This window comes from Nilaparvata lugens, chromosome 2, assembly GCF_014356525.2.
Source record: "Nilaparvata lugens isolate BPH chromosome 2, ASM1435652v1, whole genome shotgun sequence".
Lineage (NCBI taxonomy): Eukaryota > Metazoa > Arthropoda > Insecta > Hemiptera > Delphacidae > Nilaparvata > Nilaparvata lugens.
In genome coordinates this window covers 33,698,412-33,724,912 of record NC_052505.1, presented here as the reverse complement: position 1 = coordinate 33,724,912, position 26,501 = coordinate 33,698,412, and the positions used below count along the sequence as shown (strand labels likewise).

At 33.4% G+C, this 26,501-nt stretch overlaps 2 protein-coding genes across 2 annotated transcripts in view; one reads left to right on the top strand and one right to left on the bottom strand.

Annotated features, from left to right (window-relative positions):
• LOC111049120 (S phase cyclin A-associated protein in the endoplasmic reticulum) overlaps positions 1-6,829 on the bottom strand; it is a 70,476-nt gene extending 63,647 nt beyond the window's left edge. Inside the window, exons 1-3 of the mRNA XM_039420058.1 lie at positions 6,692-6,829; positions 2,384-2,545; positions 856-959 (exon numbers count right to left, since the gene is read on the bottom strand). Of these exons, the coding sequence (XP_039275992.1) occupies positions 856-959; positions 2,384-2,545; positions 6,692-6,785 (360 nt within the window). The 5' untranslated portion in view covers positions 6,786-6,829. The remainder of the gene's footprint in view (positions 1-855; positions 960-2,383; positions 2,546-6,691) is intronic.
• A 3,954-nt stretch (positions 6,830-10,783) lies between these two features.
• The window catches only part of LOC111049121 (E3 SUMO-protein ligase ZBED1), a 31,153-nt gene continuing 15,435 nt past the window's right edge, over positions 10,784-26,501 (top strand). Inside the window, exons 1-6 of the mRNA XM_022335130.2 lie at positions 10,784-11,159; positions 13,082-13,284; positions 14,445-14,741; positions 16,068-16,370; positions 20,126-20,353; positions 24,163-24,297. Coding sequence (XP_022190822.2) covers positions 11,150-11,159; positions 13,082-13,284; positions 14,445-14,741; positions 16,068-16,370; positions 20,126-20,353; positions 24,163-24,297 — 1,176 coding nt within the window. The 5' untranslated portion in view covers positions 10,784-11,149. The remainder of the gene's footprint in view (positions 11,160-13,081; positions 13,285-14,444; positions 14,742-16,067; positions 16,371-20,125; positions 20,354-24,162; positions 24,298-26,501) is intronic.

Here is a 26,501-nt window from a genome sequence, read left to right as displayed (position 1 = left end):
TTTCGCATTTTATATCCAAAAATTGTCATTGAAAGTAGTTATTCAGAAAAAAACTCGTGAAAAATTGAATGTTTTAGAAAAAGTGCATTTTTGTAGGTTAAAATCATGTTTTAGGTGGAAATGTGTAATAACAAACTTAGTAGAATAGTTCATTGTGATTCGATTCGCGTTTACTAGAGGTCTCTATCATGGAAGATAATCATTCTATGGCCGTTTTAATTAATGCTGGATCCGCCATTTTGAATCGGCCATTACGCGGCCCAGTCGCGACCCCCAAATGCGTATAAAGTGGTTCGGATATCCTGAGGTACCCTAGAATCGGAATATTTGGGTCTTTTTCCATCTTCACGAACTTCCCACGAAACCCTGTTTTTGAGCCATAAGAAGCCGGACTGAAGATGAAATTACACAATAGAAAATTATGACAACTGCAGCTGAGGCTTTATGAATGAATGACTTTTAACTTGTTACTGAATCAATTATTTTTATTATTCCAGCTCAAGGTGTTTAACGTTGGCTTGAAATCACTCTAATTCAACAAACAGGCACTCTAATTCAACAAACAGGCTATTTTATAGTCATATTATTTTTCACTTTCAATTTTATTTCTCCACTCTTGAATCATATTTTTTTCAGAATCATCCCATCATGTCTCTTTCATCAGGTGAAAGTGATACAACTAATGCCAGGCGATTCGGGAATCGAACTCAGGATAAAAGCAATGATAGAAGTCAATATGACAAACTTCAACTGAACTGTAGTTCGCCGAACTTATTCATTCGTTTTCTTTAACGTGTTTAAATGTGAAAATATTGTGGGTTGAAATTTAGGATTATAATGAGAACTTTTGTATACCTTGCATTCGGAAACACTCTCGTCCATTTCACATGTTTGATAGATCTCGTCCACTGCACGTTGCAAGTTGCCAAATAAGAATGCCCAGTAGCGTGCCTGCAGTTCTGTTATGAATCGGGAAAAGACATAAGTATATCAACACCAGCTCACAATACGAATTGTATGTTTCAGTTCAAACATCATTCAACAATTCCAAGTGTGGAAAACTTTGCATGAATAGTGCATATTGAGATAATGTTTTGCTAGACATTCGATATTTAGTGGAAAATTTTATCAGAATTATTCCAAATAATTTTTAACGTAACTTCTAACATTATAAATTGTTAATTGATACAATCATTCTATCATAGCCTTTCATTCAGTTTCAATCATTCTGATCAATGATCTATCCAAGCACGATTTTTGACATTGCCACAATTGGCTTTGCAACTAAGCACAGGAAATTTGACCTCAGTTTCCCAACTAAGCACAGGAGTAAATCTTGAAATTCAACGTTCCTATTTTAAACCAGAATGAATTAATTATTGCATGATTTATTCTGGAATTGTTTAATCGAGAAACTCTGATTTCGTAAGAGAAGCTAAAACAAAAACTGAGTTATTTACTTATTTACAATATTGTTGAACTGAGACCAAAAAGAATATTTTGTTGGGGGATTTATTAAGAAATTATACAAATGGTCCCAATTCAGTGAGAGACATTAATTTAGAATATGAAAGCATAAAAGAGTTTTCACAAATATAATTGGAAAATGATATGTTATAATTATTTATAATACAGTAATTGTTATGGAAATATTAATATTACAAAAGAAGGGGTTATAATACAAGGGGTCCAAGTGACATATTGTTAGTTTCGAGAAAATTGAGCCTAAAGTTAACTTACATTAATTAATTCTTCATTTATGAAATGAATATAGAAATGATATTCACCTATTCCTGTAACTATTCAGTGTACTTTTACCAAATCAAACGTACAGTTTCATTTCTCAAATTGCTCTCCTTTCTCAATTATCAGCTAAATAGTGATATGAAGTATCACTTGTACCCCTTGTTTACTAAACAAAACTCTATTGTCCAGCTACACTTGAACCTATCAAATTTACCAGCAATTTAACAATGATTAATGACCTCATTGCAATATTATCTGATTCGCTAATTGGTTCTTGAGGTATCTTTTGCTTGGTGACATGGCTTAATCAAGGTTAAATTTAATTTGATGGATACGAGCAACCGTTGTCCTGTAAACAAGGGATCCAAGTCACTTGGACCCCTTGTTTAATCAAATAAACAGCTGTTTGATAATGAAGTTTAAAAATTTCACACCAGATGTCAGCACTGATTAGACTTACGCTTAGACATCTTGTATACTAGATTTTTACCACTTTCAGCTATCGATTACTGCAGCTAACTCAAAAAAAAAAAATGAAAAATGTCACTTGGACCCCTTGTATTCTGATCCCCTTAAATTATATACTGTTTTCAAAATATATAATTGGAAAATATTTTATTGAAACCGAAGTGATCACCTGATTTCTTATCTCGTCCAGTAGAAGCTGATCTAACTCTTGATCCAGTTTTGCTGCTCGCTCTGGTGCCTCTCTTGTGCAACCTGCTAGGAGGGCCAGAGTCCGGGTATGCCAACGATGTGGGCAGCCTAGGCGAGGTCGGTGGCTTTCGTGTTACTTTACCTGCAAAAACTATAATTATTAGTTAACAGTTGTTAGTACCTACTTAGATACTCAATGTTAAGTTAATAGTGGAAAAGAATGGATACACCACACATAAATATATTAAATTGAGTATATGAGTAAAAAACTAGTTAAATTAACACTGTGGATCTCAGATTATTTTTTTATGGGTAGGATATCAATAAGAGAAGCAAAAGAGATAGATGTGAAAGAAGAGAGAAGAATTTCTGCCTTTGAGACATGGTGCTACAAAAGAATGCTGAGGATCAGTTGGAGAGGGAAGGTAACGAATGAAGAGGTGTAAGAGATGGAGAGGGAGATTGTCAACTGAAAGAAATAAAAAAGAGCACAACTAGTTGGTCATATTCTTCGACATGAGGGACTAACGAAAAGAATAATGGAGAGAATGACTGAGGAGAGGAATGCGCGAGGCCATGACTGGAGTAGCATACATAGAACAACTGAAGAATGATGTGAGATGTGCAAACTACAGAGACCTCAAAAGGATGGCGGATGACAGAGTGGCATAGAGTTGCTACCAACCAGCCCACACTTAAATGTCCAATTCCTAGGCGACGAATACGATTCTAGCCGCTCTAAGACAGTATCGGAGGCTGTAGTCTATTTAATTCTATTCAATTTATTTCTTTTCACACACATACACAAGTCCAATACAGAGATTAACAAAAAGAATACATGCAAACAACAATACATATTACGAAGCTCCTGAAATTTTCCCAGAAATGAGACTCATGTCAGTTGATAGGGCTAATAAATAGCTATCCATGGTATAGATTTGAAGAAAATCATTAGAGCCGTTTCCGAGAAAACCGTGAAAAACATGGTTTTTTAGTGATTATCCGCCATTTTTCTTAATAATATTACGGAGTTCCTGGAATTTTTCAAGAAATGAGACTCATATCAGTTGATAGAGCTTATGAATAGCTATCCATGGTATGAATTTTAAGAAAATCGTTCGAGCCGTTTTCGAGAAAACTGTGAAAAACATGGTTTTTTAGTGATTATCCGCCATTTTTATCAATAATATTACGGAGTTCCTGGAATTTTTCAAGAAATGAGACTCATGTCAGTTGATAGGGCTTATAAATAGCTATCCATGGTATAGATTTGATAGAAATCGTTGGAGCCGTTTTCGAGAAAACCGTGAAAAACATGGTTTTTTAGTGATTATCCGCCATTTTTCTCAATAATATTACGGAGTTCCTAGAATTTTTCAAGAAATGAGACTCATGTCAGTTGATAGGGCTTATAAATAGCTATCCATGGTATAGATTTGATAGAAATCGTTGGAGCCATTTTCGAGAAAACCGTGAAAAACATGGTTTTTTAGTGATTATCCGCCATTTTTCTCAATAATATTACGGAGCTCCTGAAATTTTCCCAGAAATGAGACTCATGTCAGTTGATAGGGCTTATAAATAGCTATCCATGGTATAAATTTGAAGAAAATCGTTAGAGCCATTTTCGAGAAAAACGTGAAAAACATGGTTTTTTTAGTAATTATCCGCCATTTTTTCCGCCATCTTGAATTGAATTTTATTGAATTTCTTATTGTCGGGTCCTCATGGTATAAGGACCTTACGTTCAAAATGTCAAGTCAATCGGTTAATTAGGAATGGAGTTATCGTGTTCACAGACATACACACATACACACACACACACATACACACACACACACACACATACACACACACAGACCAATACCCAAAAATCATGTTTTTGGACTCAGGGGACCTTGAAACGTATAGAAAACTTGAAATTGGGGTACCTTAATTTTTTTTTGGAAAGCAATACTTTCCTTACCTATGGTAGTAGGGCAAGGAAAGTAAAAAGAGCACAACTAGTTGGTCATATTCTTCGACATGAGGGACTAACGAAAAGAATAATGGAGAGAATGACTGAGGAGAGGAATGCGCGAGGCCATGACTGGAGTAGCATACATAGAACAACTGAAGAAGGATGTGAGATGTGCAAACTACAGAGACCTCAAAAGGATGGCGGATGACAGAGTGGCATAGAGTTGCTACCAACCAGCCCACACTTAAATGTCCAATTCCTAGGCGACGAATACGATTCTAGCCGCTCTAAGACAGTATCGGAGGCTGTAGTCTATTTAATTCTATTCAATTTATTTCTTTTCACACACATACACAAGTCCAATACAGAGATTAACAAAAAGAATACATGCAAACAACAATACAGATTAAAGCAAAATAAAAAGAAAGTGGTGCAAAAAAAGGATGGAAGATTGAAGGGTTTTTCCAACTATGGATATCCATGTAATAGGAAAACCTTCAATCCTTGAGAAGGTGAAAAGGTATCAGGAAAAGTAAATAGACGGTATATATGAAAGGATGAGATGGGGAAAGAATAATAAGGGAAGGATGGAAAAAAGAAACCGATAGGACCAGGTGTTAAAAAGATAACTTGAAGTACTAGATGAATTACAAAGGATTGCAGAATAAGCAAGCACACAAGTCAGAAGAGTAAACTTTGAAAGAAACATCTCATAGATAGAAGTAATTGCATTTGATCCAGGTGTTGATATCCTGTTCAAGTAATTTAGTTATTTTCGCACATTCAATATACTGTTCGGAGATTATATTATGATTTTACTGCTTATGTATATAAGTTGTCTTCTGATGGTTTCTATGTTTGTATTGTAAATTAAATATTTATTTGCTGTAAGCCTTAGGTTGTATAGACTGTTGGCAGCGTTATTTTTTGTAGGAGGGAAATCAGTTTTATGCTTAATAATAAATTTTACTACATTCAAAATATATAATTGTTCAATTGTGAGAGCATCGAATTCTTGAAAAGTCAAACTGGTTGGGAAAAGTCTAGGTTTATTTAGAATAGTTTTGATGATCAATTTTTGGCATATGAAAAGTTCTTCCAAATGTGAGTTATAACAGCCCCCCTCCCCACACGGTTATCCCATATTGAATTATAGATAGAACCAGAGCAAAGTATACCATTTTCAGCTGACTTTGACTCAGAATTTTTTTCGCTTCATAGAATTTGAAGGAAAAGTATATTATTCTATTGAAGATAAATTTTATGTGGATGTCCCATTTCAAATGTTCATCGATGAGAACACCTGGATATTTAGTGCTATTGACTTCTTTTATATCCGGACAATTACAGATGATTGAGTTTTGATTGTAGTTTATGTGGAGTTCCAAATTTAAATTTTCTTTAGGTTTATCAGATCTGTTTAATGCAAAAATAATTTAATTGGTTTTCGCAACATTCAAAAGCTCAATGTATTTCTGTCCAGCCACTTTTTTATAAGCAAACAATTTCGTTCAGCAATTTCATGTACCTCAGTCCATGATTTTCACTGAATAGTCTTTATTTAGATATAGTCTATAGCAACTAATACAGAATTGAGCTTAAAGATCGTCGCTTGAAAATTGCGACGAAAATACACGTTGGCCTATACGGATTTGAGGTTATGCCTAAATGCCGGCATTTTATTTTACATTATTTATAATGTATTTGAAATTGTATTATACGTTTTTCATAAATTCTATGAGATTCATCAACTATTGAAACTCCACAGACTTGAAGTTATAAACATTTCGTGTATGCAAATTATGCATTTTTTTCAAATTTCAACACAAATTTAATTATAAATTGAAATTTATAAAATCACGTTTTAATAAAAATGTTGGAGTTGGGCTGGAAGTTTTTCTACTAATTGCAGCAGTCGGTTTTGTACACTAAGTAGGCTGTGTGCCCTCTCAACAAGTGTCAATGAATTTGAATACTTGAATTTTAAATTTCAGTTATTCTGAATAGTTAAAATTCTTTATTTCAAGAATTGAGTACCGTTCCTAAAGCAGATCATTCATTATCAGATATTTTGTCCAAATTGAGTTCTTTCAATTCGACGTCGGAACGTGCATGGGATTGATGTAGGTGAGCCGTAAGGCTAATGTTGTCGGAAGTCTGGTGAACTGTTCAACTGACTTGACCAACCTTAACCACTCAAGGTCAATGTTTGACTAACCAGCCCTTCAGCCGTAGCGTGAGTGGTGATAAATCCAAGATAGTTGGACAAACTGTCGGATAGTGAATGGCCCGCTCATCGTGTAATTTAAAATCATGTAACCAACTTACCAAGATCGTTCGGTTTTGAAAGATCAACATGGAAGGCGACCACATTTCGAGCTGCCCTTCCTTCTTCTTGAACCAACAGCCGAAGACTATCCATGTCGAAGAAAGTTGTTCAATGTCCTAGAAGATGCACAGTTTGGTCAAATGGATGAAAAATGAAACATAAACAAAAGTATTGATGTAGATGGATATGAAGGTTTTAGATACGTGTCTTTTTGTTGGCCCCAAGTATATTAATAGTTATACTATTCCAACTCTGAAATAATGAGTGTCAACAAGGTGGGCTTAAACTAAGACTTAACCTCGGTAGCTTACCTACAATTCAAGTCAAATGTTGATCAAATACTGACATTATAACGTGGACCGCACTATAACATTTTTTCCATCATGAAGTCTATCAATTCAACAGTAGATCATAGATAGAATATTAAAATGTGACTGATGATCTTGAACAAGGATGGTCAGTCAGTTAGATGTCTTATCGGTTATACTATAAAGCTATATATACTACTAGCAGGTAACCTGTGCTTTGCAATGGTATTTTTTGAAACTTGACAAACTGAAAACTTGACGTAATGAAATCTAGAAGAATTGAAAATAGGCCTATAAGAATCCTCGGTTAATTAAGAATCAGTCCAGTAGTTCAGACATGATGATGTGTCAAACATAATTTTCTTATCCTTTACACATGTATACGTGTTTAAGCCAGTTCCTTAAACACTTATTATAGTAAAGAAGATGATAGATAAATGGATGATATCAGTATCTTTGAATGAGAATACATTTGGGAAGGTTTAAGATATCGATGTGTTATTTTCACGATACCTTTTCTCTGGAAATCCTGTATTGAAATCATGTATCAAAAAATTGAAGTTGGATTAAAAATGGCAGAAAAATTTGGTTGTGTCATGAAACCTGTTTTTATCATTTGAAAAGGATCCCCAATCATACCTATCTTCTAATTTCCCTTTTAAGAGAAATGTTCAGCTGCTTCCATACAACAACTGGAAGCATGACAAATAATTGAAAACTTGACAAACTGAAAACTTGATGTAATCAAATCTAGAAGAATCGAAAATAGGTCTATAACCATCCTTGGTTAAGCAAGAATCTATATGCGAAATTTCAAGTTAATCAGTCCAGTAGTTTAGATGTGATGATTCGTCAAACATAATTTTCTTATACTTTACATGTGTATAATCCAGTTCTTCCCTTCATTATAGTGTAGAAGTTGATGATGAATGATCATTGTTATTTTACTAAAAGATGTAATTAGTTGAATTGTTTCCCTTTCAGAGGGAGTTTTGGCAACTCACGAAAATCATTTTTCATTTGAAGATATAACAAGAAGGTGCATAGGACCTATTTTTTTTGCTCAGCTTGCCAAAATACCCCTCATTCCAATATAACAATTTTCGTCTGACTGTACAGTGAGTCAATCATTCTATCAGGGCTCAAATAATATCGAAATTTTAATTAAATGAAAATCAAAGAGAATATTTTTTTATGTAAATATTAACACCTTTATTCAAAGACTTATTAACTGCATGCGTTTTCATATTGCCGATACAGCATTGATGAAACTGTAAACGTTTATTTAGCACTTTGTCTCAAAAAACTGTTCTTGATGAAAAATTAATAGCCCATGCCACGTGTAGGCCTATACATTGCATCAGGAAAACAAAGTTTCAAAACTATTTTTTTTTCTAAACAGATGTTTTTGAGATAATTTCATTGATGCAGCTGTTTCACATTCACCATATTATTATACAGAGTTTGTGAAAATAAAAATATTCATTATTTATCAAAACAAAAAATAATAGTATTATTACTATTATTAAAAATATCTATCAAAAATCAAAACAGTATTATTGAGGTTAAGAGGTACTGTATCAGGTAGAAAGCAATAATAGAACATAATTATATTCTTTTTTCAATTTCTATCATATGATTTGGTGAATTTTTCATGAAATCAAATCTTTTTTCATGTACCATGAATGAAATTTGAACATTAATTCTGAAAAATCTGGGAGGAAAATTGAAATTTGGGCTTTGAGGTACACGAGATTGATATTTTTAGAATCTATGAGCAAAATTTGGAGATCTAAATCATTCCCGTTTTTCCGGTATGCAATCCACAAGTTGACATGTTTTGATGCAAACAAACGAACACATGAACAAACACAACCCTACTCTCTCTTATTATATAGATAGCTATCTTTTAGCTATATTCTATAAAGAGCACTGGCAATGCTACGAGTTGGCACCGCTGTTCTCCTATCCTTCTCCACTGCTATTTCTAATGTGAATCTCACTATATACACATTATATAATGACAGTGGAAAAAATAGGAGAAAAACGTTGTGGATCCTCTGTCTTGCCTTCTATAGACGCTACTTTCTCTTATTATATAGATAGCTATCTTTTAGCTATATTCTATTAAGAGCACTGGCAATGCTACGAGTTGGCACCGCTGTTCTCCCATCCTTCTCCACTGCTATTTCTAATGTGAATCTCACTATATACACATTATATAATGACAGTGGAAAAAATAGGAGAAAACGTTGTGGATCCTCTGTCTTGCCTTCTATAGACGATAGCTGATACAGATTTATTGATATAATATTAACGGTCTATTCTCGTTTGAAATAATCAATTATTCTTGTTTCAAATAATCAATTATATTTTATTGAACGAAAAATAATATTTTTCAGTAATTTGATAATGAATTCGCATAATTTATTAAGATGAAATATTTTGTTAATTTATTACAATTCTACATTGTTAAAGAACGATCTAGCAACAGAGCAAATCAAGAAAGAGATAGCGCTATCCGCTTTGTTGAATGATAGACAAGGATAGCAATACCACGTTGCTATAGTGAGGTCCACATTATAATGGCAGTGTACGAATGACAATACTGTTGCTGTCCTTTTCTATCATACAACAAAACAGATAGCACTATCTCTCTCTCGCTTTGCAATGTTGTCTATTTGCCAGAATATTTGATATTTACTTTTGACAGTGACTGTACAAAACTGAACAAAAAATTCTCAGCCGCCATTTTTTTCCTTCATTCTATCAAAATACTTGAGTACACAAGTCGTATAATTTATTTGAAATATATTTTTGAAACAATGAAATAATTTTTATACATTACTGTATGAGAAACACAAATTAAAATACCTGAAATGACATTTTAAAAGTTGATAACTATCCATCCTAGACTTCATCCATGCTTCAGTTAGCCTACCCGTATAGGTTAGACCTACTTGTACCGGTATAAATAACATTGAAAAGTTATTTCAGAATTAATCCATTGAAATTACTCATTTTTAAAAAGGATTTCTATTCTCCTATTATTTTTAAAAGGAATTTTAATAGAATTCCTACCAAATAACACAATTTCTGTTGTTTTGAAATTGAAATTCAGATCGGTGTATCACAGCTTTTTAAATTAGCCGCCATTTCAGGTTTGTATAAAAATAAAAATCTGATCTCAGTTATGAAAGCAAATTTTTGAATCAGATTATGAAAAAATCTTATATATTTATAATTATAAATATTATTTTCTTGATTTATTTGATTATATTATCAAGGAAATGATAATTATTATTGGATTAAATTTAATGGGATGAATTGAGTAACAGCTGTGTACAGTCAGTGGTAAAATTGAGAGAATTGGCAACGTTTTTCTCCTATCTTTCTTCACTGCTATTATAACGTGGACCTGACTATAATCAAGCCATACCATTATAACGTGGACCTCACTATAGAAAGTAGGAATTTCAAACTTTTGACTCTTGGTTAACTTTTACGACGTAGAATCGACTTTTTCAAAAACAGACTGTCAAAGATTATGGCGAGCTCCCATTGAGGTTCCTATTGATCAATCATTTTTCAAATGTCAAGATTCAGATAGCATGTGCAAAATTCCAGCAGTTCAAAATGTCAAACTCTCTGTTTTATACTTTTTTGTTTCTTCTAATACAATTTCATGTAAATTGAAAATTTTATCAATTATATTCAGGACATATTGCAATCCAGCCTCTAGTCATTTTTCATGAGAAATTGTATTTTCCAGATGAATGTATGTTTTTTGTACTTGTTCAAATTTAAATTTAAACTCCCGCGCTTTTCGAAATAGTTTCTGATTCGATAAATCGCAACGCTCGTTCGAGTTCGAGTCTACTGCGAGACTGCGTGACTGCGTACACCAGAGTTCGATCGAATATCGGGATTGCAGCCATGTTGAGATAATTCTGCGATTCTTATTTCTTGTTTCGATATGTCGATTGAAAATATCTGTTCAATATCTGCTTTGAAGTATCGGAATTGATAGGAATGTTATAAACTGCGGTAAAATTTAAAGCTGCCGGTCAACGGGTAGTTGATTCATAATAAAACTATTTAATTCATAGTTAATTTGTTTGGTTGTTTCAAGTTTGATTTTCATTGAAAATGGTCAAAGGTAAGTTACTGCCAGATCAATCAATTGTTTGTCTGATAAGATAATTTCATCTCCAATTTCAATAAAGTAGAATACACTAAACTTCATGTTTCAAGAATTTTAAGTGTAAGTTCATTTTTATTGTAGATTGAATGTTAGGCCTGCTGCGTTTACACCAAAGTTATTACCTAAATGTCTATTTTCCGTTCTTATAGATTCTATTAAAGTAAACATAACTTATCATAAACATGATGTGCATATATGTGTTGTCAAACTCCGTTTAATCTAATTATTATAGAATCTATAAGTTAAGGACGGAAAAAATGAACATTTAGTAAATAGGTAACTTTGGTGTAAACGCAGCTTTAAAGCCCAAAATGTTTTAATTTGGCTATACAACCTTATTACTGGCAATTTTATTTTTCAGTAAAAATGTAAAACCAACTCCCACAAAGCAACAGTTGAAGAAAATATTGATATCTACGCTACGGCGGAGCTATTTTTGGTCTACTTTTAAATGACAATATTTTTATATTAACTTATTCGAAATACAGTACTGTAGGCTATATAGCTATTGTATAATGGTGCTACATATTTTCAATACCGATCATAAATACACCAAATACGGATAGCACACTTCGAACTGTCATCCTAGTTTGTTACAACAAATAACTGGTACAGTACTGTAATCTAAAGAAAGAGTAGGCCTAGCTAGTTACACACAAATCGATTTATGAACGTTCGATTATTTGCCGTCCTTATAAAATCTAGCAGAATTAACGGAAATTGACAAAATTATACATCATTTGTTTATTCTAATAAAATTTATAAGGATTGCGAAAAATCGTGCGTCCAAGAATCGATGTGTGTGCGTAACTGACTTTTGATTTTAAAAGTCAATTTTTTTATTTTATGTTACACATTCTCCTACAAGGTTTGGGGGCAATTTAGTTTATGGGCCGCAAAATCCAGCATTGAGAGCTACATATTTTCATATAAAAATATATTAACAAAGGAGGTCATACATAATATATTTCAAGAGCATGATTAGTTTAGGCTTAGTCAGCTTCCTTAGATTAGGCGGTTGATTTTGGCCAGGAAACCCTCGAATAGACCAGCTTTACTGGCTCATATCACATTATTGGGACACAAATGAGACACCAGAAGTGAGTCCGACTCCACTTCAGGGCATTTGTTGTTATGGCTCTTGTTAGATTAGGAAGCCAGTTGAGACACCAGACTTTTGTGTCGCACCTGTGTCTCGGTGCAATTAGATCTAATCCCCCGTGTTCCAAGAGAAGAGGGAGAAGAAGAGAAGACTGAGGGAGACTGGGACACATTCCTCGTGTCGCACGTCATCCCCTTTACAAACTACTTGGAAAAGCCTTAGTATACGTTACTTTTCAAGTGGAGAGCAGAAATTATGTAGAGTCCTTGACCTTGGGACATGAAAGGTCCTTACTCTTCGGACATTGAAGCTTGAGTTTGAGAGAAGAATGGGTAAATCGACAATCCTATTTAGTAGTGACGTGACAAAAAGTTAGAAGTATTTACCCCTTTGGGGGTAAAGGAGAAGTCTGATGCAGGATGCACCATACTTGTCCTTTTTAATCTACTCATGTCTTATCCTCAAAGATTCCACATTCAAAAAATTTCTCAACCTTTCCCTAGGAGACAAGCTCTTCTGAATTTCCTATAGAATAGAAAACTGAGAAGCTTATTCTGTACTTGCTTGATTCTTAATGTATCCTGAAGAGTGAATGGATTCTTTATGATGTGGTTAATACAAAAATAAATGCAGTCTTAGATACATTAAATATGAGTAATTGTTCTTGATGTTATGTTTGACACCAGTAAATTCTTAATTAATTTCTAATTATTTCGTATAGATTCTTCAGTGTTTTTATTCTATAAATGTTTTTATATGCATTCTCCTTTTTCAGAAAAAGAGACATTGATTTACGATAAGCTCGTAGTGCCTTCAAGCATGCGAAGTATCTATTGGAAAGGTTATGGATTTCCTGCGGATGCACAAGGTGAAATAATCGATAAGGAAAAGCTTGTGTGCACAATATGCAAATCTGTCATCAAGTACAATAGGAACACCAGTAATTTGCGCGCGCATCTAGTAAATAAACACATTGAGGTAGGCTATTAGTTTAGCAATGACTACATTATTCTGATATACTAGAAGACTTATTGATAAAATATAAATCATGCTATTCAATGTTCCTGACCTAGTCTCCAGATTATTTATGATTTATGATTATTTATGATTTATGATGTACAATATTGGATATGACAAATATAAATGAAAAACATTAAAAATAATGTGAACAAGTAATTTCTTGCTATCATCCAGTTGTAGTGTATGTGATCCATGTTAGAACATGTAATGCAACAATTACTAGTAGTTCTGTGAACAGTAGACCTCGCGCAGTCACCTCTGTCCATATTGTCCATCAGAGAAAATTCTGTCCTGTCCTGTCGTGTCGACGAGATATTGATGTGAAAACGACTAATAGCTGTTGAGGTTGGTGTATCAAAACTGCTAACATCAAAAGTAAATTTCCTTCAAGACATACTGGCAGCAGGTCAGCCCGAATTGAAAGCAGAGAAAGGTCGAGAGAAAATACTATGCTACTTTCCCAGTTATTAATTGCATGCAACTAATAGTCTTCACAACTGCTGTTTTTTACTAAGTTACATTGAGATATTATTATTTATTATTTTACAAAGGCGACTTTAATTTTTTTTTGCGTCATTGCATGCTATTGATAATCCACTCTACAGCTGATTTACGATTAATAGTTCTATAGTTTGATTTTTACAGTACAGTAATATTGGCGTTCGAAGGAGACTGTTTTTCCTTTTGTATTATCCTTGAAATGCAAAATTTCAAAGCAACCTTATACATTCGACGACGCGTCTTGTTTTAAAGTACTTGTATACCAAATTTTATCCAAATCGGACAATAACTGCAACTGTAACTGCGGTACAAACAGACAAAAGCCGATCGAGTCGAAACTAAGACCTCAACTTCGTTTTGGTCAATAATACAGTAATGGACTAGATCATTCATTATTCCAATGTGAAATTATTAGATGAATACGAAAGATTCAACTCAACTTGAATAAAATTTCACAAATAATCCATAATAGCAGTTTGCTGTAGCCTAATTATTTCATTTTTAGATTGTCGCATAACTTACTTTGAAATTAATATGTTTGCTTCTCTACTCGTATTTCTTTATGTGATTTTGAAAGTATCGTATTATTTGCTTTCCTTTAATGTTTCAAAATATAGTATGTACGTAAACTGGAGGAAGGGCAACCACCGGCACCTTCACCAAGCTCTTCTAAAGCCACTGATAAGCCAAAAAAGAAAAACTACAAGAAAAAAATTCCAGTAAATCGAGTGATGTTTTGTGCTGACGCAATACTGGACAGCAGTAATGCAGCAGAAAAGACTAGCATTCAAAAGTTTTTCGAGATGGAAGAACATGAGCAATCGACGAATGAAGGAGAAATTCCGGCTTTAGAAGTGGATATAGCTGAGTCATCATCTGTCAGTGAAGTTACATATCTATTGAACAGTACCTTGGTGAGTAACCCCTCTTTTTTCTAGCTGTATCCTCTCTAACTAAACGCTTCCACGATCATGGAAGGATAGTTTCCGCAATATATTCCTATTTATAACTTCCATCAACCTTGCCTATATTATCATTCTAGGAAGCGATAATATTGGTATTTTAAAGAAAATTCATCTATCGAACTCATACTAGGCTAGCTCTTTTGAAACAGTATTAAGGAAATTTTGGTTGTGCTTATGTTTCCTGTAACTAAATGTTTGTAATCATGTTACTTTTTTAATAGCAATTTGTAAATTCGCTGCAGGACATTGGCTAGGTACTATCCCTGTTGCTCTTCCAATGCTACCCTCTTGACAAAATTACAGTTTCCATTTAATGCCGTATCATTTTTGTGCCAGCTAAATAAGCCAACCAACTCATAGGTAATTCAATATCCTGAAAACAATTCATTTTAGCAATTTAGCTATTTCTGATTTGATTTTCTTCCAGCTAGCTTCGAGCTAGCAAAATCAACACTGTTTAAGTGATTTTTGTTTTTCTTAAGATAAACTCACTCTAGGCTTGTACGTGAGTAATGAAACTTATGATCAAATCAATAAAATTCGTTATTTATACATTGTTGTACAATTTAATGGTATCAAATAGTTTATTATCGTCAAAATACAGAATAAATCAAACCCTAAAACATGTTGTATATATTAGTCTACTGAAGTCCGTGAGATATTACTTTTAACATGAAGAGGGGAAACCGATTTCTCCTTGCACAGTTTGTAGCATGGACAGAATAGTTGAGAGGAGTAAGCATGCAGCGCACAATTGGATGCTGACACAAGTAGGGAGAATGCTGTTAGGTAGTGATACCCAACCACCTACAAAAGTTGAGACAATTGTTGTCCATTACAACTTACTTAATAGTTTATCAGCGAGACCGCAAAACCAATATATGAAATATATGTATATTTTGTATGTATGTAATATATTCGTATGTTTTTATTGTATTATTTAACAAGTAGCCCACCCGTTTTTCGATTTTTTCAAAGACCTCCTCCTTAAAGTGAAATCATTTAGTAATTTATATCACCAAACTAATCTCATTCTGTGTCCTTATTAAAATTGCGGTGTTTGATAAATTGAACTAATTTAACTATAAGAATATTACAATGTTTAAAGGGTTCAATTGAACACTTACCAAATGATTCAGAAACTAAGCCTTAATTACTGATTTCATGTCCATTATTCTTCATTTTCTTATAAATCGAATTTGATTGATGGGATTACATAAGAATTGTTGTCTGTTTATATAGTTTAGAATCAATTGATTTTCTTTAATGTTTCAGGACACTGAAATTGGCAAAGACAAAGTAGGTAATGCAGTTATCGACTTTATAATATCTGATCTGCAACTTCCTGATATACTGGAGGCAGTGGGATTCCAGAGAATGTTGGCCTCATTGCACTCTCCTTGCCTTATTCCTAGTAAGGAGCGATTCCTCCAAGAAACTCTTCCGTTGCTCCTCAAAACACACAAGGACGATTTAAAAGCATCACTAAGCTCATGCTCTATGTACTCACTCACTATTGAGGAATGGAAATCTGATGTTTGTGGAACCCATGTTACTTTTTCAGTGCAATTCTTGGATGTAAGTCGTCTACAATTCTTATTTCTTTAATTTCTCAATTTTCTTCACTCCTCATGTTTTATATGTTTATTTTCAAATAACGTATTTCATATGTAGAATGATACTGTGCCGTGCTATGGATTTAGAAAGTTAATTTGGAATTTAGAATTTAGAAGCACACACAATATAACTTAATAAAAGGGATTCTTGATAAACATACTTAGTACTAGAGAACGGGAATCCAGAAATGACAAGAGAGACAACTAAATAGAGAGAAGATATCAAATATATTGGCAACTCTTACAGTTAAATTCAAAGGTTAATAAAACAAAATGAAGTTACATCATGAAAACCGAAAATACAATCACTAAATTTAGAAAGTTATCTCCGATATAGCTAATTCAATAGTATCCATGAAATATTATCAAAAATCTGCTTTACATTGAAAACGTTTTAGATTGAATCATGAGAAGCTTTAAGGACTCTAATTTCAGAAAGAAGAATTGGAAGATATCATAGATATTTCTCAGAAGTTAATCATAGATAACAATACATCTTTTAAAAGAAAGATCAACATAAAATTCTTAGAACATTTAGAACACACTTGGAAACTTTTAAAACACTATCAAAACATTATCAAATATTAATAATCCCCAATAATAGGCCTATCTATTCTGTATCTTCATAACTATTATGAAGGCAGCAAAGACAAAATATTCCTAAAAAAATCACATCACGGAATTCTTCCTTGGAAAACTATTCAAAAAATGTGTGATTTCAAAACAGACTTAGAAAAAAGGTTAGGGTCCTTTTGAAGTTTCTATTCGATCCTTTACAACTTTATGACCAAAATTATTTTAAAACATTAATTTATCAATAAGGGACCTTTAAACATTTCATATACTAATTCAACTTTTAGTAATTTAGTAGATTATAAAATATAAATTTAAAAAAAAACTAAAATTCCCAGCTGGATCCTTACAGAGAAAATATGGCCTCACATTTCAATGTAAAGATACAACCGAAAATCTACTATTCAAATGAAATAAAAATTTGTAATCTAATAATTCCCAAATCAAAGTTATGATTTAACAAAAGAGTCTAATTCAGCACGTTTTAATTGATTTAAATGATCCACGTTTTACACCCCTCCCTTTTTAAAAGTCTATAGTCACTAAAACCCATTCTGTCACATCCGGAGTTCCTGGGACGTTTGTTTAGTTTGGAAAAAGTTGTTACCTCAAAGCTGTTTCTTCAATTTGAATCTAGGCTCGGTGATCGAGCTCTACACTTCCAGATGGACAGGAGACAGCATACCCCAAGCTTCTAGGACTGCCATCGATTCAGAGGCATCTCAGCGGCTTAAAGACACACGTTCACGAGATATTCATGAACCCGTACATTGATGGACCCATACTTTGAACGCTGTTAGAATAAAAAAAATAAACTAGGATAATACAAATTAACTCAACTTCAGTTAAATCATAAAGTCAACCTACTTTAGGTTATATATAACTCAAATAAATACTTATTACTTTAAAACACAAATAGACATTACCTACTTCAATATCTTGATTTAATAGAAAAGAATTTATTTGTAATCAGGGTCATGCCCTTTATACAAAGAGATGAGTACATAGCATTCCATAATACAATACTTTAATTCACTAGTATATAGAATAACTTTTCGTTATAAAATCTTTCGAGTATTGTAGTTATTCTGTTCAGTCTGTTCTCTTACATAAATTACATATAGTGTAATTTAAAAGATAAATTACATGATAGGTGTTTCCTAAAGAATCAAGAAAGCTTTTCATTAGAATCAGCAGAACAAATAAAATCTATATAACAAAATACTGTCATTTAAATTTAGGTTAATAGCTTCCTCTTCCGAAATAATATTAAATCAAAAATATCTTAATTCCTTCTAATAGGTACTCTACATTTCTACATATTACATTTAAATGTATCTATCACAATAAATTTAATACTTTGATGGAAGCTATCATCGATAATAATTTCCTTAATTATATTATAATCTATGACGTACCTTTAGTAGCGGTTATAGGAGGAAAATTTCCATTGTAAGGTGACAATTTGATATCCTCTCTTCTCAATTAAAGCAATTACTGAGGCGGAAAAAACTAAATATGCTACTGGAACAGAAGGTTCCAGAGCCAAATACTGCCAAGCCTAAAGCTGGCATAAAAGCCATGATTAACACAAAATACTGTGACTACATTTTGTACTGCTTACAACAGAGGACAGACGCTGAATGAATGCACTTCGCTCCTCTCGTCTTGCCGTGGACAGCTGTAAACGGCCTCACTAGATAGGAACCTAACCAACGTTAACTGTGATTGGCAGTTACTATTTTATTGAAAATATTCATCACAATTTCTGCCAATAGAAAAGAACAGTACAACTACAATTTAAGATACATTCTCCCACCAAGTGACAGCTATTTTCCAAATTCCTAACCAAATAAGGCATGATTAATAATCAACCGGACACAAATTCCTTGCCTTATAAGGTCATGAACCAGACTGATGCACCAGGAAAATCGTTGATTTTCTTAGTACTATAACTTCCACGCACACACTTACAGAGTCGACACAACGCAATGCAGAAAAGCAAACCAGCGAAACAAAGTTTCATAACAGGCTGACTTCTCATGATAATTCGCATAATCCTCATCATTCACAATTGGAACAATGAATATTGTTACAATACTGAGGACCTTTCCAGAAGTGAAATAAATTTATTATTTTGCTCTTCATCACCAAATCTATCTTGTTCTTAGTAGAGCCGTATTGAACTTGTTGCTTATAATAATAAATAGAACAATGAAGTTTTTATGCCACTATATGATTGAGAGATTACTCTAGTTCAATTGCACTTTCAAGAATTTTTCAAAATCAACTATCACAGTCAACCTTTGGTATAGTAAGTACTTTTTACGGTCAATCGGCTATGATAGTCAAAAGTGATCGTTACCACGTGTGAAGCTGGGCAGAGCTAATCAGTCATGACAAGTACTTAAGTCAGGTCTTTATTTTTTCTATAATTCTGATATCATACAAGCAATATGTGTGGAAAATACAAACATGATGTTTAAGAAACCAAATAGTACAACTTGATGACCAAATAAAATAAGGAAATATGGCCTATGTGAATGGAAAAAAATATTTATCCCCTAAAATAATCGATCAAAGATCAGAGTAACGAGTCTTGATTGACATATTTTACTAGAATTCGAAAATATTTCTATGTGTTCACTCATATTACTGTATGTTTCTCATTCATTGAATAATCCACAAACAATTCAGAGGAAAGTGTTTTTCATTGTTTGACGAAATCGATTTTTGCTTCAATGGAAATTGAATCTTTGATACCATGTTTTGTATGATTTTCAATTTTTTTACATTGTATTTTTTCATCCAATTATCAAGTTAATATGAATCTAATTAAAACATAATCATTTTGTTGTTGGTTTTTGTACGTGGATGAAGGTGATTCTATCCATTGAGAAGATAATAATATTTCCTATTACAAATGGTGGATGGAGACACTATTGACACTGAAAAAGAAAACAGAAAATTCGTGTTCTGTGTTAATCTGCTGATTTCATCGTGTAACCTAAATAAGGCAAAACAGAACTTATTAGTTCTGTAATTTTTGAATTCGCCGATTGCTTTGTTAACTCACTCTTGAAACAATGCAAATTATACCAAAAGCTCAGTGATTTCATAGTTTTATTTTGTTTTTTATTTCAGAAATCTCCGGAAAATGGATTAAAGAGGAAAGTATTGTCGACCATTCACTCCTCTTTGATATATGATTACAAATCGTTTTCGGAAGTGATCGAAGATATTCTACAAGAGTTTGGATTGAGCATGGAGAACATCAGAGCCGTAGTGTGCACCACCCATGACCCCGTCATCCTGTCTTATCTGTCGTTCCGGGGCTATACGGTGGTGCCGTGTCTTCTCACAACAATTCAGGTATTTCAACTTCCGTAGCTTACTAATTGTCAATCCTACTTCTAGGTACAACAGCCAAATTCATAGTCTTGCTACGGTATTGGTTATTTTTTCAACAATACATGTTTCTCAGAAACCTATAGGATACAGTTTCCATTGATAATCCCTCTTCATAATTTATAAGATCAAATCAAAATCAAATATGATGAACTCACTCGTATAGACCAATAATATATTTTCACGAGAATTAAAGTTGTATCGTAAACTTGTATTTTAGTAAATTTGTATTAAATTAGAGTTGTATTTAAAGTATTCCAGTAATAATAATTCCTAGTATTCCGTGATATATCTACATTCGCGTGAAATCTTGGCGCAAATTTCAAACTTATTTATACAATACAAAACCTTAAATGAATTACAAATCTGCGGTAATCTATTTCAATTTCTATTAAAAGTTGTATCAAAATTCAATCAACTCATTTATTACAAAAAAAGTAAAAAAAGATCTCTAAAATAATCTAAAAATAGTGATCCAAGCTGTATTATATATGGAGGATGACCTGAGGATTGCTTGTTTAATTGACCGAGCGAAGTGAGGTCTAAGATTCAAGTCGACGGTTTCGCATTTCTCTTTATGTATCGGTTTGCATTCACGGCGAAACTTGGCAATAGATTTTCATGAAGTTCGACTTTTTCATTTCCTAGTATTTAGATAGCTTGTTTAATATCTACATCTATACAGTCATGCCCAATGTACCTAGAATCTAGAATACATGTATTCTAGGTACCTTGGTCATGCCTAAAAGCAAAAATTGCTTGCAATTTTGTAATTGTGAGGAGTTGGAAAAGGATTCAATCATCTGTTTTGTGTAATAACATACACAGATAGTAAACTAGTGTTAATCAGATACTGACTTGAAGGGTCGCTTTCTCCGAAAAATTGAACTGAAATTCTATTTTAAATCATCAGCTAACTCTATTGAAATACATTATAATAAATGCGACCATACTCAGGTTGAACGGGTCTTATAGTTGAACCAACTTTGGAGAAAGCGGCCCTAAAATGTGAATATCACTATAGCACGCAATGCACTGATATGGATTAATGCCCAAGCTAGCATTAGCCGAGTATGATATAGTCTGAACACCACTAGAAAGTGGCTAGATAGTTTTGGATAACAGGCTGACTTCTCATGATAATTCGCATAATCCTCATCATTCACAATTGGAACAATGAATATTGTTACAATACTGAGGACCTTTCCAGAAGTGAAATAAATTTATTATTTTGCTCTTCATCACCAAATCTATCTTGTTCTTAGTAGAGCCGTATTGAACTTGTTGCTTATAATAATAAATAGAACAATGAAGTGTTTATGCCACTATATGATTGAGAGATTGCTCTAGTTCAATTGCACTTTCAAGAATTTTTCAAAATCAACTATCACAGTCAAACTTTGGTATAGTAAGTACTTTTTACGGTCAATCGGCTATGATAATCAAAAGTGATCGTTACCATGTGTGAAGCTGGGCAGAGCTAATCAGTCATGACAAGTACTTAAGTCAGGTCTTTATTTTTTCTATAATTCTGATATCATACAAGCAATATGTGTGGAAAATACAAACATGATGTTAAGAAACCAAATAGTACAACTTGATGACCAAATAAAATAAGGAAATATGGCCTATGTGAATGGAAAAAAATATTTATCCCCTAAAATAATCGATCAAAGATCAGAGTAACGAGTCTTGATTGACATATTTTACTAGAATTCGAAAATATTTCTATGTGTTCACTTATATTACTGTATGTTTCTCATTCATTGAATAATCCACAAACAATTCAGAGGAAAGTGTTTTTCATTGTTTGACGAAATCGATTTTTGCTTCAATGGAAATTGAATCTTTGATACCATGTTTTGTATGATTTTCAATTTTTTTTACATTATATTTTTTCATCCAATTATCAAGTTAATATGAATCTAATTAAAACATAATAATTTTGTTGTTGGTTTTTGTACGTGGATGAAGGTGATTCTATCCATTGAGAAGATAATAATATTTCCTATTACAAATGGTGGATGGAGACACTATTGACACTGAAAAAGAAAACAGAAAATCCGTGTTCTGTGTTAATCTGCTGATTTCATCGTGTAACCTAAATAAGGCAAAACAGAACTTATTAGTACAAGCACTAATATTTGAATTCGCCGATTGCTTTGTTAACTCACTCTTGAAACAATGCAAATTATACCAAAAGCTCAGTGATTTCATAGTTTTATTTTGTTTTTGTTTTCAGAAATCTCCGGAAAATGGATTAAAGAGGAAAGTATTGTCGACCATTCACTCCTCTTTGATATATGATTACAAATCGTTTTCGGAAGTGATCGAAGAAATTCTACAGGAGTTTGGATTGAGCATGGAGAACATCAGAGCCGTGGTGTGCACCACTCATGACCCCGTCATCCTGTCTTATCTGTCGTTCCGGGGCTATACGGTGGTGCCGTGTCTTCTCACAACAATTCAGGTATTTCAACTTCCGTAGCTTACTAATTGTCAATCCTACTTCTAGATACAACAGCCAAATTCATAGTCTTGCTATTTGTTTTTTTTCAACAATACATGTTTCTTAGAAACTTATTAAAAGATACAGTTTCCATTGATAATCCCTCTTCATAATTTATAAGATCAAATCAAAATCAAATATGATGAACTCACTCGTATAGACCAATAATATATTTTCACGAGAATTAAAGTTGTATCGTAAACTTGTATTTTAGTAAATTTGTATTAAATTAGAGTTGTATTTAAAGTATTCCAGTAATAAATAATTCCTAGTATTCCGTGATATATCTACATTCGCGTGAAATCTTGGCGCAAATTTCAAACTTATTTATACAATACAAAACCTTAAATGAATTACAAATCTGCGGTAATCTATTTCAATTTCTATTAAAAGTTGTATCAAAATTCAGTCAACTCTTTATTACAAAAAAAGTAAAAAAAGATCTCTAAAATAATCTAAAAATAGTGATCCAAGCTGTATTATATATGGAGGATGACCTGAGGATTGCTTGTTTAATTGACCGAGCGAAGTGAGGTCTAAGATTCAAGTCGACGGTTTCGCATTTCTCTTTATGTATCGGTTTGCATTCACGGCGAAACTTGGCAATAGATTTTCATGAAGTTCGACTTTTTCATTTCCTAGTATTTAGATAGCTTGTTTAATATCTACATCTATACAGTCATGCCCAATGTACCTAGAATCTAGAATACATGTATTCTAGGTACCTTGGTCATGCCTAAAAGCAAAAATTGCTTGCAATTTTGTAATTGTGAGGAGTTGGAAAAGGATTCAATCATCTGTTTTGTGTAATAACATACACAGATAGTAAACTAGTGTTAATCAGATACTGACTTGAAGGGTCGCTTTCTCCGAAAAATTGAACTGAAATTCTATTTTAAATCATCAGCTAACTCTATTGAAATACATTATAATAAATGCGACCATACTCAGGTTGAACGGGTCTTATAGTTGAACCAACTTTGGAGAAAGCGGCCCTAAAATGTGAATATCACTATAGCACGCAATGCACTGATATGGATTAATGCCCAAGCTAGCATTAGCCGAGTATGATATAGTCTGAACACCACTAGAAAGTGGCTAGATAGTTTTGGATATCCCGCTGAATCTCAGAGTACAGAAAATTCTTAATGAATTATGTACAAATTTAAGAGTAAGATTTCTATATTATAATTAGTGCAATTGCTCATCATTCTCAAATATGCGTCGTTTCGGCTCTTCTGACTTGAAACTGTTTTTATTCCAGAAAGTGTTGACTGCTGATTGCTTCTCAAATCGGAAAGTACAGGATGTTTTGATAAAAACAAGAGCATTGCTTGGTCAAATCTACAAAAACAGCAAGGCAGCTGGAAGTCTTCAAATACAGGACGAACTACTTCAGGTAACATTTATCAGACACATTGACGCACAGAGCCGATCCCTCGTTAGGTAATACTGATACAATATTTTATCATCAAATTTCATCTTCATATTCGTAGTTTAATTGAGTGGAACACATGGGAAAGATAGCATAAAAAGGTTTAGGGCTTTCATGTTCCAAAATTCAAGCTGTCTTGGCCTGATGAGAGTTTAGGACAACATCTATTTGTCAAATCTGTTGTTTTACAATTGAACACCACCTTTTGAATGTTCCACACTTGCAAGTCGCTGCACCACATAGGACATAATCTAATTAAAAAGGACCTAATTGTGTTAGGACTAGGGATGTCAATCCAGTAATATGGACCCATATGTGGTGCAGCGACTTGCAAGTGTGGAACATTCAAAAGGCGGTAGGTGGTATTCAACTGTATAAAAACTGATAAATTTCTTATTAGAAAAATATATGCTAAACATGTCATAGATTAGTTCGATTGATTCGGCAATAGAAATAACTATGTTGTTAGCTGCTCGTCGCTTAGTGCAAATCATATTGCTATAGAATGAGAGCGCATGCGCACTACTCAATACACCTCACACCGCTACCATTTCCAACATTTTATCGAGAACTGAGCTATCTCTCCTCAAATTTCTCCATTCACATTTTTTATAATAATTATCTGTAGCTCCAAAACCAGAAATCGTAAAATCCTTTGCATTTACTCAATTTATTGAAAATGTTATTGCTTTTCAACTTTTTAGAGATTGCTTTTTCTCAAAAAACGTGACGTTTTTCCAATTGGAAAATTGAAAAAAGTCCCAACATTTGGGGTTGTTTAGGGTTGAAGCAGCTCTCTGGCATGTCAGTAAATTTCAGATTTAAATTCAGCTCCCTAAAATACATCGCTGGCCCGCAAGAAAAGTGACACAACTCAAAAAACTAAATTTTTCTTAACGGCCAGAGTAAAGTTTTCCTTTTTTTTTCAACATCCTGTAAATCTTTTCATTCTGATCCAAACTTGATCTCGTATACACCAGTGTCTGCATAACTTCCTTAAGAATAACAACAAAGAATTTATAGGAAGATATTTTTATAACTACACACCCCATCATGAAAAATATGATCAAATTTTGAGTTGTGACATTTTCTTGTAGTCTAGACGGGTACGCGACTAGGTGCCACCCCGACTACTCGTCCCCTTTTAAAACCGGTTTTTAGGGGACAAGTAGACGTGAGCCATACCCGTCCAGTTGTCTCCTTTCTGAGGAGGTGACAACTAGTCGGGGGTACACCCTGTCGAGGTGTGCGAGGTGTCAAGTTGTCGTTTACGGTCATGACTAGTTGGCACCTCCGGTCCAGTAGGTGTCAAGTAGTCGGGGTGACAACTTGACGGCAATGGTATATTTTTACGAGGGTACAAGTAGTCGTCTATGGTCACGACAACCTATCCCCTCGACTCCACTCCACAAGAAATCACCATTCCGGCTGGCTCTTCATTTGAAAGTTGGAAAATGAAGCCTAACTATCAAGTTCTATATGAAAAGCCTCAATTTCTATCTCATATTTACTCTCATTGCCACTTATTTACTATAATAAGCCCAGGAATTCGAGAAATAACTTCTTTCCTTCAATATTTGCAGTGATAGATATGGCAACACGCTACTCTTCTTAATAATCATACTCATAAAATTTGTTTGAACAGTGTCTGTGAGTGTAGAAGACACAGACACAACTTGAAGATTCTCATTGGCCTTCTTATGGTCTGATTGCCATCTGAGCGCAAGTGTATATAAATAATTATTTATCCTCATATCAATTACCAGACTTCATGTAATACCTCAGTTGATAACCAGACTGATAGCTTCATCTGTCATATCATTGATGGATGAAAATTTGACTGTCCTAGCATTAGGCTCAATTTACTCGTAAACGGTGCGTCTGACGGGTAAACATAACTAAACGAAATGTTTTTAGAATTGTGTTCTACATCTGGTTCAGTCATCAAAAAGGCTTATTATTCATTTTTTTGTTTTCAACCAACTCGAAAAAATTTGTCCTGAAAATAGCAGACGGCGAATATCTCCCGAACCGTGCGTTTGACGGGAAAATGTTACTGAACCAAAAGTGCTTAAAATTCAATTCTACACCATAACCAGTGATAAAATTTGCTTGATCCCTCCTCCCTACGCCGCGGGGGTGTAAGTTGTGCCAACTGGTGCTCTGTA